Genomic DNA, 16,117 nt, shown 5'->3' with positions numbered 1-16,117 from the left:
GCTTCTTCTGAAGCTTACTGTGTTCAGAAGATCAGTCTGAGCCAGCCACCGATCCGTAGTAGCACGTTGGCATTTCAGAGTGCAAACAGCAATTGATTCTCATTTAGGTGTTTTATTTTTAGCATGGAGGAAAGTAAGGAAATGGTGTTGTGTGACCACTCATCCTGCATCTTCGAAAGCACCTTTTTCTTCAATGATTGTGTGATTTAAGGCTATGGTGATATTGCTAGTTGTACCATTTACTGCATATTAAATGTTTAATGGACAAATGTCAAGGCCTCTTTGCCATAGGATATGTTAAGATTCAGCTCCCTGTGCCTAGAAGTTTAGAGACCAGTGCATTCAAATACAAATAGATGATGGTCCTTGGCTGAAGCATAGGATTTGATGTCTGCTTTGAAACTAACTTCATAAGAAACTAATAAGAGTCTGAAGATGCAATTGATGCTTTTTATTTTAAAACAAGAATATCCTGACTACCGTTAATTGCCTTATTTGCTTTTGATATGTCATCAAATTGGTTTCCTTAGTCTGCCATATTGTGGTAGACCATGCAGCAATGTTGATCTGAAAATGTGTGGCCTTTTAGAGGTGTGTGTATTTCAGTTTAGATAAAATACAAAAGAAAACAAAGATTTGGTGTAACTTGACATAACCTGATCTTAATTCTACTCTTCCAATTTACCAGGTCGCTCCCTTTTAGAGAAGGAGAGGAGAATGTAAGATGTGTCGTTTCAGTTAATGAAACATTGGCAGTTTGATGCATGATATATTATCCAATTGAAATTAAGCTCTTTATTATATATTCTGAGGTTATTGCCTTGGTTTTCTGCACAAAATAGGATAGCAGACTTTCCTCCCGTTTGCTCTTGTTCTTGCTGTCACCTTTGCATGTAGTTTTATTGTGTTATTTATATAAGAATGTGTAGTCTGTGACCTGGTTTTAAATGAAGGCTGCTTTATGTAATCTTTCCCTCTGGTGATTGAAAGTTTGTTTATTGATTTGTACTTTTTGGTCCAATGAAAAGTATCATTATTGTACCTTTTATATCTGGGCAAACTGGACCTAAGGTGCAAAAAGGATTTCTCACAAGTTAATCAGTGGCAAGAGTTAAAATCAAAAACTGGGAGCATGGATGCGTCTTTCCCCTTCTGAGCCTTAAACCACTTGGCACTACAGGTGTCATTAAGATGGTGCTTTATAAGTTATACTTATTATTTTCCAAAACACTTTGTTCATTCTCTGTCCCCACTAATAGGATGGATGCTGAATGTTGCAAAGGAATTCAAGGTGCTATGTTTTAAAATTTTTGCTTTATGAGAAAAAGGTATGCTTAAATCATTCAGAGAGATAATGCATCACGTCTTAAAAATCTTTGTGTGCAATATGCTGTATATCTGAAGTTACGCTTCCTTTTTCTCTGCCTTGCTCCATTTTTATTGTGCTTTACAATTTGAGACATTCATAAAAATGTATCTTCATTTAAATGAGTTTATAATATTCAAACATTGCTTTCAAAGTTATGTTTGAGGTTTAAAAGAGGAATGAAAGAACTTTGAGTTCTGTCAGATGAGCAATATGAGCTTGTTGAAGATATCCTGTGTGAAATACCTTTTTGCATGAGTTAGAGACTTCCTGAGGACTTTGCCTGTAAAATTTGTGTTTTTTTGTATTCTCTGCTTGTTGCATTCCCTTCCAGTTCATTTTGTTCTTATAATGTGAATGCATTTCCAAGCAAACTGGCAGTGTTTACAGTTACAGTCCCTAGTGCCATTTTTTAATCAAACACATAATAAAGTGCTAAATAAACCATTCCCACCTGCATCAAACTCTTTATGATCTGTGTAGGGTATTTTGTAATTTATTTACCCAGGAAGACCCAATTCATCTGCACATCTGGTTTTCAACCCAGTCCTGTTTTTTATCCCATTTCCAGCTGGTTGATGCATGAGGAGGTCAGATGGCTTTCCTGAGGACAGTGCAGTGATTCAGTCTCAGCTGGGATTATACCAAGCTTTGTCCTTTACTGTAACCACTTGGCCACACCACTCCTGAACAAACTAGTCCATCTGCATTGTTGGCTGTAATGGAACTAACTGCAAATGTCACTTTGGTTTATAGTTTTGCTTGTATTGAAATATTGTCACTTTTAGGAGTTCAGAAACACTACATCTGTTCACAACCTGCTTCCATTCCACTTTGAAGAGACACAATTTGTTGTGCTGGATCTCCTTGCTGAATTCCAAATGCTTCCTAGTCTTGCAAGGTCTGAGGTAATGATCACTGGCTTTGCTGGTTTGTGTCACTCTGGTGCATTTCTTCAGAGCAGACCCTGTCTGACACTCCTCTTTGGGAGTGGAACCCATGTTTTCGCTCCTGCATACTGTGGAACTGGTGCTGTAAGCCTCTTAAAACTTCTTGTTGGTGAGATGTGCTTCCTCTGGAGCTTATTTTTTTACAGCCACAGCACAATGTTAGAACAAGACATGCAGACTTTATAAAGGACTTCCTTAAGTGTGCAGTTCTGCACAAGCACCCATGAGTTGCAAGTGTGAGGAAACATAGTATCATTGCATAATTGTATCCAATTTGGTCTTGCTTTGGCTTCTTGAGGGAAGTCGAAAGAGTTCTAGCTTCCACTTGTTATAAATTTCCTCTTGTCTTGGGTTGCCATTGGGTTGAAGCAGGATGACTTTTAACACTGATCCTCATGCGTCTCCAATAGCTGCAAAAACTGCAAAGCTCTGTACAGTTGAAGTAGATCATGAGGCTTTTTGGTGCCAGTCCTGTCTTCTCTCAGAATTCCAGTGGGACCTTGTGCATTTCACTGGATGAAACCCTCAAAACAGTGCATTCAGTGTTGACTGCGCTGTCACTACTTTCCAGGCACACCTTTCTTCCTACTTCTGCAAAATGGTCTGGATCCTCCAGGTTGACTGTCACAATAGCATAAAAGCAAGTGGAATTTGCCACTAGCCATAAATTTCCATCACCAGTTAAAAATAGCACAGATGCATTTGTGACAATCAGAAATATTTCTTCTGTCCCCAAGATTTTGCTGCTGTCTCCACTTTGCCTCCAGCCCTACCCCCCCCCTTTCCCTCCCATTATCTTTGCTTCTACATTGCTGTCCAGATACATCTGCGTGTTATGGTTAACTACACTGTAATAGCCACAGCTGCCTGGGTCAAAATCACCAAAGGGGGAGATTGTTTTGCAGCTCAGATGCTTATGGAGCTGCCAACAACAGCGTGCGTGCTTTGTCTAGGAGAAGGAAGGGCTGGGAACAGTAAGCAGTCAGAAAAATCTTGTGTGATGCCCAACTATGCTTGCTTGTTAGATTACTCTGTTACAGCACTGAAAGGGAACAGAGAAGATAAATTTCCGGTTAATGCCCTGAATGCACTTCTGTTAAAGATGACGAATGTAGTGATTTCATGTGCAGGTTGGCATTACTTTTCCTTTCAACTCAAGGAAAGGAAACTTTGTGTGAACTGAATGAAAACTTTCAGAATATTGAATCAAAGACTGAACTTCTTTCTTTCTTTCTGTTGTTCGATTTTTATTTTTTTTTGTTCCAGCGTCTTAATAGGTCAAGTCTCCTGACCCCACTCATTTCTGATTTCCAGCTGTATTGATCTCCAGTCCTCTCATTCTTAAGTATTCAAAATACCATGTATCAAGTAGCTTTCCAGCCCCCCCCCCCCCCCCAGCAATCTGTGATATGTATAGGGACTGTTGCTGCTGGCTGTCAAATGCATCTTCCAAAATCTCTTTTCCTACTCTGGCGTTAAGCAATTGTTTTCTTGGCTTAAAAACTGAAATTTAAAATTGACTTTCTGGAGGCTAGAACAACAGAGCATGATGATGATGTGATAAAATAGACAGCAAGGAAACATTACCAACAATAGTTGTTGGTTGTGATTTTATACAGTAATTGGTGGATCATATTCTGTGCATGTAGAGATGAGACTTGGAATAATGGATATCCTGTAATGAGAGCTGCTGAAACTTGCAGAGTTATCTTGTTCTGACATGATCAGATGAGATGCTGAGGAGGCAGCAAACTTTTTTTTTTTCCTTCAGAAGAAAATAACTAAAATTATAGAGTTTGGAAGCCAGGAAAATGTCAGGAAACATTTCATATTTTTGCCCTGTTCTCCCTCTCACTTAGGATCTGCCTATCATCTTTACTGGCAATAGGATACTAGGCTTAAATAGAATTTTTGGTCTGACCTAGAATGCCCATTTTTAGGGCTTGGAAGGCCAGTAACTTTGTCTAAAATGGAAATAATCAGTTGTGGAAATGTATTTGTTCCTGGAACATCCTATCTTACAAGCAGCAACATTACGACTCCCATTAATAATTAGAAATAATTATTTAATAAATTAATAAATAGCCATTCAAGCTGAGTCATAAATAGTTAATGTTGTCTTTTTTGCAAGAATTCTGAGTCCCAGTGTTCTGTCATAAACTTTCTAATTGCCAATCTATGTTTCTACCCTTTTTTGTTTGTTCTTGTGCTTGTGTTCTGCTATGGCTTGGGCAATTCTCCCTAGATGTTTCTTCCCAGTGCTGTTCTGTTGATACTAGCAAGTATGCTCAGTCTCAGCTCCCCATTCCACTAATTATTTTAGAGTGGATTTTTTGTTTGCTTTGTTTGTTTGTTTTGTTTTAACTTTACTTGGTTCCAGGTAAATCCCTCCTCTAGCTTCTCCCTCTGTGTTAATATTTGATCCTTTTGAAGAAAGGTAAGGCTCTCAGTATGTCATTTTTTTACTAGTACAAATTTTCCCTTTCATCCTGGCCCAGAAGGTGTTCTCAGTCGTATGAAAAATTGAAATGGATGCACTAAGAAGTATCTTCTCTGTCTGAATCCAAAAACCAGCAAAAGCATCCTCGGCAATCAGGTTATCTCATCAGCAGGTTTGCAGCACCACAAAAAGTTGAAACTCTGCTAAAACATCTGTTTTCTGACAGGTTAGGTTGGCTATCCTTGAAGTACACTTCCAGAAAAAGGCTTCTAGTCCATACCAGTAAGAATCCAGCAGGCTGGGGATCAGGCTGACTGCTAAGCGGAAAAGTTAATGGTTTTTGTGAATGCACAAAGCAGCCACCTGTGTGCTATTAGACTGTGGAAATTAGTCATTTGTCTGGTATAGCTTTTAGTCTGACAAATTCTGGAGGTAATAAAACAATCCTCATTTTTGTGGGTTTTTAAGTCCTCTTCCCTCTTCTCTCTCCCCCCCGCCCACCCAAATGCTGTGCATATGTCTCTCTTAACCGTGCTGATTTTGCACTGTTGACTGAACTTGCTTATATCAGCTTGTAGAGATACTTTTCCCTACTTATAAAATGAATTTCTGAGGGAAGAATTCTGTTATCCTTTGTGCTTCCTCTGCTACAGGTCTATACACTGAAGTTACAGTCCTAAAATCCTGTATTGGGTTAATTCAGTGTTCTTTCATTCTAAAAATGAAGAATTAAAAGAACATGTAAGTAGCCCCTTTCATGGCTACTTTTCTTCTTCAAATCGGGGAAAAAATCAGGCAATGATTATAAATCAACCAGTTTGATTTTAAATCGGTGTGCAGTCCTTTGACTTGAAGATATACTCCCTTTTTAGAAGCTACAGAAAGTAGATTACAGCTCAGTAGATCTGTTGATATGCAGACTGAGGATTAGGGGGGAAAAAGTAAACTGAAGCCTGCTCCTTGAAAATGTGCCATTAGTTCTAGAGAGATTATATCTCTTTTACTGTCAGTGAAGTGTTCCTTTTGCAGAGAAATTCCTGTTTCTTCTCTCAGCTTCTGCTTACAGAGAGAGGAAGAACCTAAAAGAAGTCATCTTAGGAGAGCTAGGACCTGAAGATGACTGGTGCCATTTTAGATCTGCCAGTTGTTGAAGTGCATCTCAGTCTCTTATGCTTTTACCTAATGCCTCTTACAGTATCTACTTTGAGCAATAGAATAAGCTGCACAATAGTGTAAAGTCGCAATCATGATTAGGAGCTGCTGAGATGAACAGGGTATTTCATACTACACAACTGTTGTTTCAGCTCTCTTTGGGTTAGTAGCGCACAGTGGTTGGTATGGAGCCTGTAATCGTCTCCAGTGAGTCAAGGCACTGCTGTTGTGCTTGACCTTGCAGAGTTTAAAGCAGCAAGATATCTTATGCTCACTAACAACGATGTGTGTGGTTATGGTTGTCAGGTCCTTGGCAATTAAATGCAAACCTTGTGGGTAATAACCACAAACAATGTTTTGTTCCCTAATAAATGAAGTAAAAACTAGTTAATGTGCAACAGCATTGTGGAGAGCTTGGTAGTATTTTATAAAGAGTTCTTTTTACTTTGGGGAGGTGTATGAGCTCTGCCTTCAGGGCAGATTATTTGGCTGAAAGCTTCTGCCTAGTAGGATGGCATTAAGAGGTTAAGAACCTGAAGAAATATGTAATTACACGCAAATATTTTTCATTCGTGTGTTGCTGGTCATTGGAACTCCATGAAGGGTTTATCTTAAATGACAGAGAATCCAAAAGCAGTATTTTCAGGCGTTTGTCTGGGTTGTTTTTATCAATTACAAGAGAACTTGGAGAATAAATGGGCAGCTGAGGCCCCCTAGTGTCAGCAGAAGTATACTGTGCTTCTCAGGCACAGCTGCCTCAAAATTACTATAAATTTCACTTAATGCTTTCCTTTTTGACACAACCACTTTTTAGGCTGAAGTATCTCATGACAAGCTAATTATTCATATTTGATATCCTTACTGGAGACATGAATTTTCCATCAGTTACTTTATTTTTCATGTTTTCTTTTGCCAAGCTCTGCCAAAAGTGAAAGAAACAATTGAGTTTGTAACCTTTATCATTAATATTTGTGTTGTGAACAAAAACTATACAGGAAAATTGAAGGCCCGTGACATAAGTTTCTACCAAAACCATATCTGCACCCCACAGTTATGTGGGCAACACTACATAGCTAAAGGCTTCTGGTGCTGTGATGTATTTATATATACACACACATACATCAAATTTATATATGTGTATATATAAAAATAAATAAAAATTGCGGGTGGGGGGGGAGGGAGTGTGGGGAGAAGGGCCAAAGGAGGAGGAATGAGATGGTTGTGGGGTTTTGTTTTGTTTTTGTGGTTCTTAGCCATGTGGTTTTGGTCAAATTGCTAAGACCTTGACAATCACTTCCAAATGCCGTGATCTATGTTACAGCAGTGTGGACATGTGTTAGGATAGATTCCTTTTGTGCTTAGAACTTAAATCTATATGTTCATGTTTAGTGTAAAGTGGTACAGGAAAAAGGCGAGAGACCAGAGAATAACTGCTTTTAAGATAACTTATTGGTCCTGWTAGTCTATAATGAATATGTATCTTTTCAATATTTCTGTGTTGCTGTAGTATATGAATATCTGTTGGAATTGTGGCGTTTGTTGAAAGATATCTGTGTATCTTCATGACAAAATTTTGACTTTTGCTTATTTATGAACAGTGGCTAATTGAACCTTAATAAAGAAATTAATTTGAGGGTTTATTCAGCTAGTTGGCTTGTCTCTCTCACCAGCCTGTAATGCCCCCCACTTAAGTTTGCTGTTGCACAGATTTTTTAATGAGTTAGAGAAAGAGGTGAGCCTTGGCCAAAATGCTGTTGTATGTTATGTTTTAACAATCAAAGAAAAAATGGGGATGCTGAGTTGGGCCCTGATATGTTTTGTTGTCTGGACTTCCTGTGAACCAGTTTCTGCAGAAATAAAGTTGCCAGTCTTGAAATTTGCTCAAAGAGGGGAAAAAAATAAAGAAGATTAAATAAATAAATAAATAAATAAAGGGAGTCTCTCTGGGTAACATTGCACCTAGGCCTTAGGTTTTTACTTTGAGTGCACTTTGGAAGCTTAATACTGTTGGTCTCTGTACAAATTCCTCTTCACTTCTGGAAATCAGTTTTGGTCACAAAAATCACAGTGCTCAAGCATGTAATCCTTATTAGAACTATCAGTTTTAATGGTGGATGGTAACTTTCTCAAAAGTACGTGGTCATGTCAAAATGGATTGGCTGTTGAACTTCATTGTTTCTTTCTGAAGAAAAGAAAAGATAGAGTTGATGCTTCCAAGATTTTAAAAGAAAATATGCAGAAAATGGAAGTTTTCTGCCTTTTGGTTTTGTTTTAGATGTTGAGATTACGAAACACCATGCTATAGATGTGATCCAGCAGTTTCTCTAATGTATCTTCTAGATGAGCTCTCTTTAGTGTCTGAATTTCAAAAACTTTTGTTCAGTTAAACTTTTATCTGAAGATAAATAGCAGACATAGGAAGAGCAAAAAAAGAGTTTTTAATTAGCTGAAGAATATGTCACAGTCTGTATCACAGAGAATATGTTATCATTTGTTGCTGAGATAATGATTTTCTGCTGTTTTTAAGAAGCAATTCAGAGTGAAGAAACTTAGATCTGGGATACTAAGTTGTGAATGGCACTGAATGTATCCTACCATATTTAGTATTGATCCTTTAAATTGTTCTGGAATGATAAATGTCTCACTTTTGTTTTTAATCACTGTGGAAGTCTAAATTTTTATGAATTAAAAACGGAAACATTCAGTATAACACGTTCTTTTCTTTTGCTTACAGTTCTTCAAGGATTTTATGCATAGCATATGAAGTTTTGCAGGGCTTGCAATATATGAACAAACATGGAATGGTCCACCGAGCACTCTCTCCATGTAATATTCTTTTGGATCGAAAGGTACAGCTACAGGAATGGATTATGACTTATTTTCTCTTGCTGCCAACCAGTAGCATGCTATGTTTTGTTTGGAGACTGGGCAGTATAATCCTTCTGATAAAACTGTGTAGCTGAAAAGGGTGAACTTTTTTGTTGGCTTTTTTTTTGTTACTGAAATTTTCCCCCTGTTTTCTAAATTTCACATGTATTTCAGACTTTATTTGCTTTTCCTTGTTCCTGTGCTGTTCTATTCCAAACCACTCTTTTTACCCTTTTCTTCATAAGGTATTATTCCAAGTCAACTTGATTGTCACTTTGGTAAATAGCTACAAGTTCTTCTTAACAGTTTGAATAGGAGAATATTTTTTGGTCCTTATTAATACTTCATGTGTTTCATATTTTTTATACAAGTAACTTGATACTTAACCTTAGCTTTTAAGATATTGGCATATTTCTTTGTTCACATTAAATTACTAAAATCCCAGTATCTGTCAGTTCCCTCATCACAGACTGTTGGGTTAGCAGCATGGAATATGGGTTCCACTCATAAAAGACAAGAGCAATTAATAGAGCATAGCTCTTCTGGACAACCCCTTTCTCCCTCTTCTTCTTTACTGAGCTTGGGTATGATAGCTAGATCCTTCCCTTGGAAGGCAGAAAGAAAGGAGAAGGAAGGAATGAACATTATTTTTACCCTGTTCTTGGATAAATGACTTGAAAACAAAAATATCATAATGCTCTGACAAGCATAAGTACTTAGGATTTTAAGGTAGCCCTAAAATCAGTAAAAGAACAACAGGGAACCATAAGACCATAAACTTAAAAACTTCTTCCTGTCCTTTAAATTGGTTGCCAATGTAACCTTTGCTTTTACATCATCTGCAGGCTGACTGACTGTAATTCAAAATCTAGAAAAAACAATCCCTCAGTTGAACTTCAGTGCCTATTTTTTAATATTTTGGTTTTGGTGTTATCTTTCTGGCTCTACAGAATAAGATTAAGCACCTGGAAAACTTGTGGGCTTGAAATACATGGCAATAGAGTTAAGGGGAGGAGGGTAATAATGAGCTGATGGGAAAGAGTGGAAGAGCAAGGCTGGGTAAATGGAAGAGGTAAGGGAACAGTGATGATACTCAGTGAATTTTATGATTCAAACAGGTAAAATATTAATAGAGTATTTAAGCCTTTTTAATTTACTGCAAATATACAGTAATTTTAAAAGCTCTGACTTGTTTGTGTTCCAAAGTGTTTACTTTATGTTCTTAGAAAGTAAAAACATTGCAAATAAGCACATTATTAACCTCTAGTGGAGTTTTGCATAATAGATGAAAGAGAAATTTAAGAGGGTGACCATCTGTGGATATGTTTTCCAGACATGCAATTGACATAAAAATATCTTTTTTTTTTTTTTTTTTTTTTTTTTTTTTAATAAAGATTCTTCTAATGCCAGATTCTGCTGATTTTGATATTTTTTTTTCCTTTTCAGGGTCATGTCAAGTTGGCTAAATTTGGACTCTACCATATGACAGCTCAAGGTGTTGATGTTGATTTTCCTATAGGGTAAGGATGTAGATGTACAGTACAAATATCTCAGGGATATATTTTTTTAGGAAAGATATTTATGTTTTGGGGAGTCATCTTCAAAAATGTGTTGTATGTGCCAGGATCTTATTGTATATTGCTGTTTTATTTCATATGCTAGATAGACCTCTTGCATAAAAGCTTCTCGTAGTGTCACCAGAGAGCTTCTGATCTGAGCAGATGAAATGAATGACAGGCAGAGGAAGGATGGATTCATGCAAGCATGTTACTGTAGTTGTGTAATGTTCATCATTCTTGTCTAGATTTGCTAGACTTGCCTTGAAATGCTAGTAATCTGTGACTGGGACCAATTCTGGAGACACGACATAATTTCAAATTTGAGAAGGACAATCACTGCTTCCTTTGCTATTTCACACCTGTTTGTTTATTGTTCTATGAATTATTTTCAAGTTATCTTGAAAAGTACTGTCTGGGCAAAGTGAAGTGAGTTCACAGGTTTTGTTGCAGTGTCTCCTTGCCACTTTTTGTTTGTCTTGTTGTTTACAATCAAAATACATAGCTGATCTTAAAGGCATGCCCAATAACAGTCATGATGTTTCCCTTTAAAAGTTGATTTCTGAATTTTTAAAAGTTTTATCATAAATGGTTGACTGAACAAGCTATAAATGGTATTTTGAAAAATGTAGCAGGTAAATTTCCTCAAAAACTTCTGTTACTTTTTTATAAATTCAAGAGTTATTTGATTGGAATGCTGACAATGGAGGAAACTCCTCCCTCTTATTGCTTTAGGATACATATGTTTAGTCAACTTCTGTTAAAACTCAGTATACGTTTACTATAAGATACATAGGAATGTACTATTTTGAAAGTTGCTGTTGTTTACTCTCACAAAAAGTACCACATTAGTGATTAAAATTCGACCTTTTATGTAATAGACTATTTGTTTCACAATTGCAGTAAAACTCTGCTGGCAATGTATGTGTTTTGACTAAATAAAATAGAACAGTCTGCATTGCTATGAATTCTAGTTTCTCAGAATGCAAACTTATTTTGATTAATGCAACTGAAAGTAAGGTTTTTGGATAGACAGGTTACTACTTAATGCTGCTGTATCTTTCTAGGTACCCATCATATCTGGCACCTGAAGTAATTGCACAGGGAATAGTCAAACCAAGTGATCATACTCAGTGTGAGAAGCCTCTGCCTTCTGGCCCTAAATCAGATCTGTGGTCTCTTGGTRTAATATTATTTGAGCTTTGCATGGTACGTAAGAGAATAATTCTTCTCTTGACTGGGACTCTTGGGGGATGGTTACATTCAATTGATTCCTTTTCATTGTGAGGTTAATGACACTTTGCCCATCAACTGAGTACAAATATCAGAATTTGTTAGTGTTCCTACCTGGCCGGTGCTGGTGGTAGTTCAAGTTACTGGACACATATTGGGTTGGTATGAGTATGTGTGTTACCGTGAGGGGCAGCTGCCTGTTAAGCCCCAGCGATATGATGGCATGATCAAACTCTTAATGAGGAATGGATTTTGATTTAATTGTGCTTTTGAGCATGAAATAAGCGTTGTTGTCATACCCTCCTTCCTCTTGAAAAGGATGAGAAACTAATAAAATTTCTTTACTATGAGAGCAGCACATGGAGGGGAAGGGAGAATCTGTCTTTTTGCTAGAATTTAAAGAGCTCTTGGAGGGCGTTAAGAGTTTATTTGGAAATTGCTTATTTAGTTCTAGAAATTCAAATAAATTATGACAACATAATCTTTACTATTTATATAGGTTTAAACTGCACTTCTTTCATTCAAAGGCAGCAGCATTCTATATGGAGGCATGATCTGACAAAGACCTTAGTATTGATATTTAATGTCATTAGATAATTAAATTGTCTAAAGACTGCATGGTCGAGAACCTATTTTACATAGTGATAGATCAAGACATTGAAAATGCTGTTTTGTACATTCTGCTCTACTGTAAATTTGCATGGTGTTCATAGGTTATTATTTACTATTTTGAATCAGTATATTTTAAAAATGCAATAATTTTTTTTGAAATGCTTCTAAACCAATTTCAACCAAGCTTTTCAAAACGACTATGMAATGCAAGCTATGACTATTACTGTGTTTAGTAATGATCTTTGTTCACATTCATGTTCATGTTCACATTGGAATAAATATACTTTTTGAAAGCCTGTTACTGAATCAAGAATAAACCTTCAGGTTTGCTAAGGCACCTTTTGGGCTTTGTTTTACATATTTCTTGGGGTTTTTTTGCATTTGTTCCTTTTAAGTGATGCTATAAATGATACATATATACATATATTTATTTATTTATTTATATATATATATATATATATATATATATATACGATGGCTTGAAAGTGTTCCTGGTATAGTTGGGGTAAATATTGTTTTGTGTTCTAACAGAAAATTTTCGTCAATCTTCTAAAATTCATGTGTAGAAGCTTATTCTAATGTCTTTATGTATAGACGGGGGTGTATGATATCTTAATTTTTTTATGGAGTAACATTCAACTGTTGATTTAATTTTTTTTATTCACTTTAGGGGAGAAAATTATTCCAGAGTTTGGAGATAGCTGAAAGATTAAAATTTATAGTTACATTAGGTAAGTAGCACTTTTTTTTTTTTTTTTAAGTTTCTAAGCAATTCTATAATCAGAGCTCTACAAACTAGTCAGCTTGTGATGCTCAGACCTAAGGCACTTTACTTTTCGTGCTTTCATTTCCAGAATTAAATAGGCATTTGAAATATGGTTGCTTGATTAGGGAAGGTGCAGAGATGTGTGCCAAAAAAATCACTTTGTAGAGGAGTCATGAGGAAAAGGTGTTAGAGGAAGGGCAAGCTATGGAAAAATGTGCTCATGAAAGGTTGTCATTTTGATGGTTATTTGTTCTGTATTGCAGGAGGTCTCTAAATGAGTCAGGAATTGTGTGAAGTTAAAGAAAACTGCTACTGCATTAGCAATGTTTATGTACCAAGCTCCAAGCAGGGAGAAGCAGGTCTCAAATAGTAAGACAGAAAATAAAAAGAGGGCTGAGAAGGATATTATTTACTACATCCAGGCTTTTTTTTCTGGTTTCAGCTACAAACTATAAAAGTGTTACTGTAGACATGGAAATTTTTAACTTAATGTAAGTCTGGAAATGGGACTAACCTGTGTTTTTTAAAATTTGGTTTGTTGTGTGGCTTGTATTTAAGTTGTGGGGAGGGGAAGGGCATAAGCTCACAGTCTGAAGCTTTATCACTAAGCTGTTAAATTTATCCAGAGCAAATAGTAATACTTCTGAATTTAGTTACTGTCAGTACAAACATCTTTTTCACTCAGCAGCTAGTGCTGTGGCACTGAGATTCTCACTGTTTTGGTATGTTATCTGTTAACAAAACAAAGCTTCCTGAAGCATTACCATCCCCTTTCTTCAAGCTGAGTGTAAGTTACCGCTGACCTTCATCTGCTGAAAAATGTTCCTGACTTGGGAATTATTTTCTCAATGATGCATTGAAAACACGCCATAAAATACTGCTAGTATTACAGCACTGCAAGTAGCGACAAAGTAAAAAGTATTTAGAGCTATTTTTAAGTTCTTGCAGTGKTTTTTTTTGGTTTTTTTTTGTTTTTAAGTGGAAAGAATGTTTTAATTTATTTGGCAGAGACTGACAATTTAGATTTACTAAGCCTGCAAAAGACTTCCTCTGCTAATTTAGATGTACTACTTAACTTTCTTAGGCTTCAGGTTCCTCTGTGCATAGGGGATGATAATATTTTCCTTCCTGATTTTGAGAATTCACTTTCAGATGATGTGACAGTGTGCATACAAAGCCAAAGTTAAATGCTTTGTATGGAGGTGGGGTTTAATCTGGTATCCTGCTTAGTTGGTATCACTTTTTTTCGTGGTCTTTAACTTTTACTCTTCTGTTTGTTTTTTTGAAGGCTGTGTAGATGATATTGTAACTGTATTAGCTGAAGAACATGGTTGCCTTGATATTATTAAGGTTTGTGGAACTAGTTGACTCTTCCATGCTATCTTATCTGGAGTATTTTATTGCTGTTGTGTTACATGGGATGTAATATATTTTTTAACTTTTTTAGTCACTTGAATTTATTGCAGTATGAAAAATACTTTAAATATTAGGCTACATATCTCAGATTTCTTCAAAATACTCAGTGCTGGCAATGCTCATTCTTTTCTAAATTGTTTTCAATCCAAGTAAGTTTTAACACTCACTGGATAGTTTCTTACCTATTTTTTTAAATACTGTAAGGTTAAGTATTTTTCTCCTAGAAATTTTGTCTTCTACCAGGTCAGCTTTRCATGTTCTGTGTACAATATATGATTATACAGTACACCTGCCCTCTCTCCCACTACTTCCCCCCCCCAACCCCCCAAAAATTGATTACTGAATTTTGGTGCTTGCATATTTTGAGAAACTGTATAAAAGGATTCTGACTTATTAGAAGGGAGTTCCCAGGTGTTGCATTGTTTCAAACTGGATGCAGAAAATTCAGATTGGAAAAAAAAAAATCTCTATCTGTTGTGAATTTAACAAATTTTTTTCCCCCAAAGYGAAGAGGGAGATTACTACCCTGTTTGAACAGCTGTAGCATTTTAGTCTGACACAGCTAACCTCATAGGTGTGGGTATGAAATTTCATTGCTTTCAATGGAATAGCCGGTGTGTTAAAAGTTAAGTATCTGCTAAAGTGGCTTGCTGAATTAGGACAGCAATTAACAATCCTCCTCCATATTTTTCTTTATGCTCCAGGACCTTTCTGAAAATATGATAGCTCTACTGAAGAAATGCCTCACATTCCAGCCTTCTAGGAGGCAAGTATTCAGTTCAAATGCATAGTAGACCGTGCTGGGATGCTACTTAAATTAGAAGACCTGCTGCTGAATGTTTTTCAGAAAGCTGACGAGTTGTGTTACCCTATAAGAAATTCTTAGTTTTGTTACTTTGTATCCTTTGGGGGTGGGGGGGGAATGGAGGGGGGAGGGGGGGAATCAAGTGCACAAAACCCTTGAGATTGAATCAGAGTATTTAGGGGGGGAAACTCTTCAGTAATTTCTAGTTTTAAATTCACAGCTTTCACTGATTCCATGTTTAGATGTTGGTGGTGGTTACTGTAGCTGTGTTGTAGCCAGAATTAGGGCTGCTTTCTTCAAAACTCTTCTTTCAAAATACTTTTTAATTATGTCAGTCCACCACAACTTTTTTCTAAAAAAACAAAGTAGACTTCTGTTCTTTAAATCAAGGTTTTATGTTTTCTTTTTTTCCGTCTTTGCTTAGAGGAATTAAAGGGGAATTAAAAAAAAATAGTTGCTATGTACATTAAATGAAGATAAGATTTGAACTGGGGCTCTAAACAGACTACCTGGTGTATTATGTATTATGGATTGAACAAAACTGGTAGATTCTCTGCTATTAAAATTCTCTGAAATTCAATGATCATTTAAAATAATTTGTTAATATTTATTACTGGAGTGGGGGTGTTTCTTACTGACAAAGTTATATTTTTGGAAGCACTTTGCACTTAGTGTTTTATTGTCTTTTCTTATTTTAAGGCCAACTCCAGAGGAGCTGCTGCATGACAGTTTGTTCAGTGAAGTATCCTTGGCATACCCTCCCTTTTGCAAACCTGCTGGTCTGTTCTCCTCATCTCCGAGGTGTGCTAATTTAACGCTTCCTGAAGACATCACTCTATTATGTAAAGGTAAAGGGGGATATTGAGATGGGTTCCATTGGAGGGGAAAGGAAAATAAGATGTTTTGGAGTTTTCTTCGAATGCTTTGTTGGAGAGAAATTGTTGAATGGGATA

The 16,117-nt window shown here is 36.4% G+C and overlaps 1 protein-coding gene across 11 annotated transcripts in view; it reads left to right on the top strand.

The window, feature by feature from the left end:
- Positions 1-16,117, top strand: part of TBCK (TBC1 domain containing kinase) — a 138,645-nt gene that overhangs the window by 23,301 nt on the left and 99,227 nt on the right. For 10 of the 11 annotated variants that reach the window (XR_003255576.1, XR_003255575.1, XR_003255572.1 and 7 more), the window contains 7 exons: positions 8,643-8,757; positions 10,223-10,296; positions 11,400-11,541; positions 12,848-12,908; positions 14,232-14,293; positions 15,064-15,125; positions 15,864-16,012. Coding sequence is in view for 3 of the 11 variants with exons in the window: in XM_026078343.1 (XP_025934128.1) it covers positions 8,643-8,757; positions 10,223-10,296; positions 11,400-11,541; positions 12,848-12,908; positions 14,232-14,293; positions 15,064-15,125; positions 15,864-16,012 (665 nt within the window). In the remaining 8 variants the exon portion in view is untranslated. Of the gene's footprint in view, positions 1-2,205; positions 2,275-8,642; positions 8,758-10,222; positions 10,297-11,399; positions 11,542-12,847; positions 12,909-14,231; positions 14,294-15,063; positions 15,126-15,863; positions 16,013-16,117 lie in introns of those variants that run through there. The other variant, XR_003255579.1, reaches the window with a different exon arrangement.

The sequence above is a fragment of the Apteryx rowi genome, unplaced genomic scaffold (assembly GCF_003343035.1).
Source record: "Apteryx rowi isolate R43461 unplaced genomic scaffold, aptRow1 scaffold_48, whole genome shotgun sequence".
In the NCBI taxonomy this organism is placed as follows: Eukaryota; Metazoa; Chordata; class Aves; order Apterygiformes; family Apterygidae; genus Apteryx; species Apteryx rowi.
This window is presented reverse-complemented; position numbering and strand designations above follow the sequence as displayed.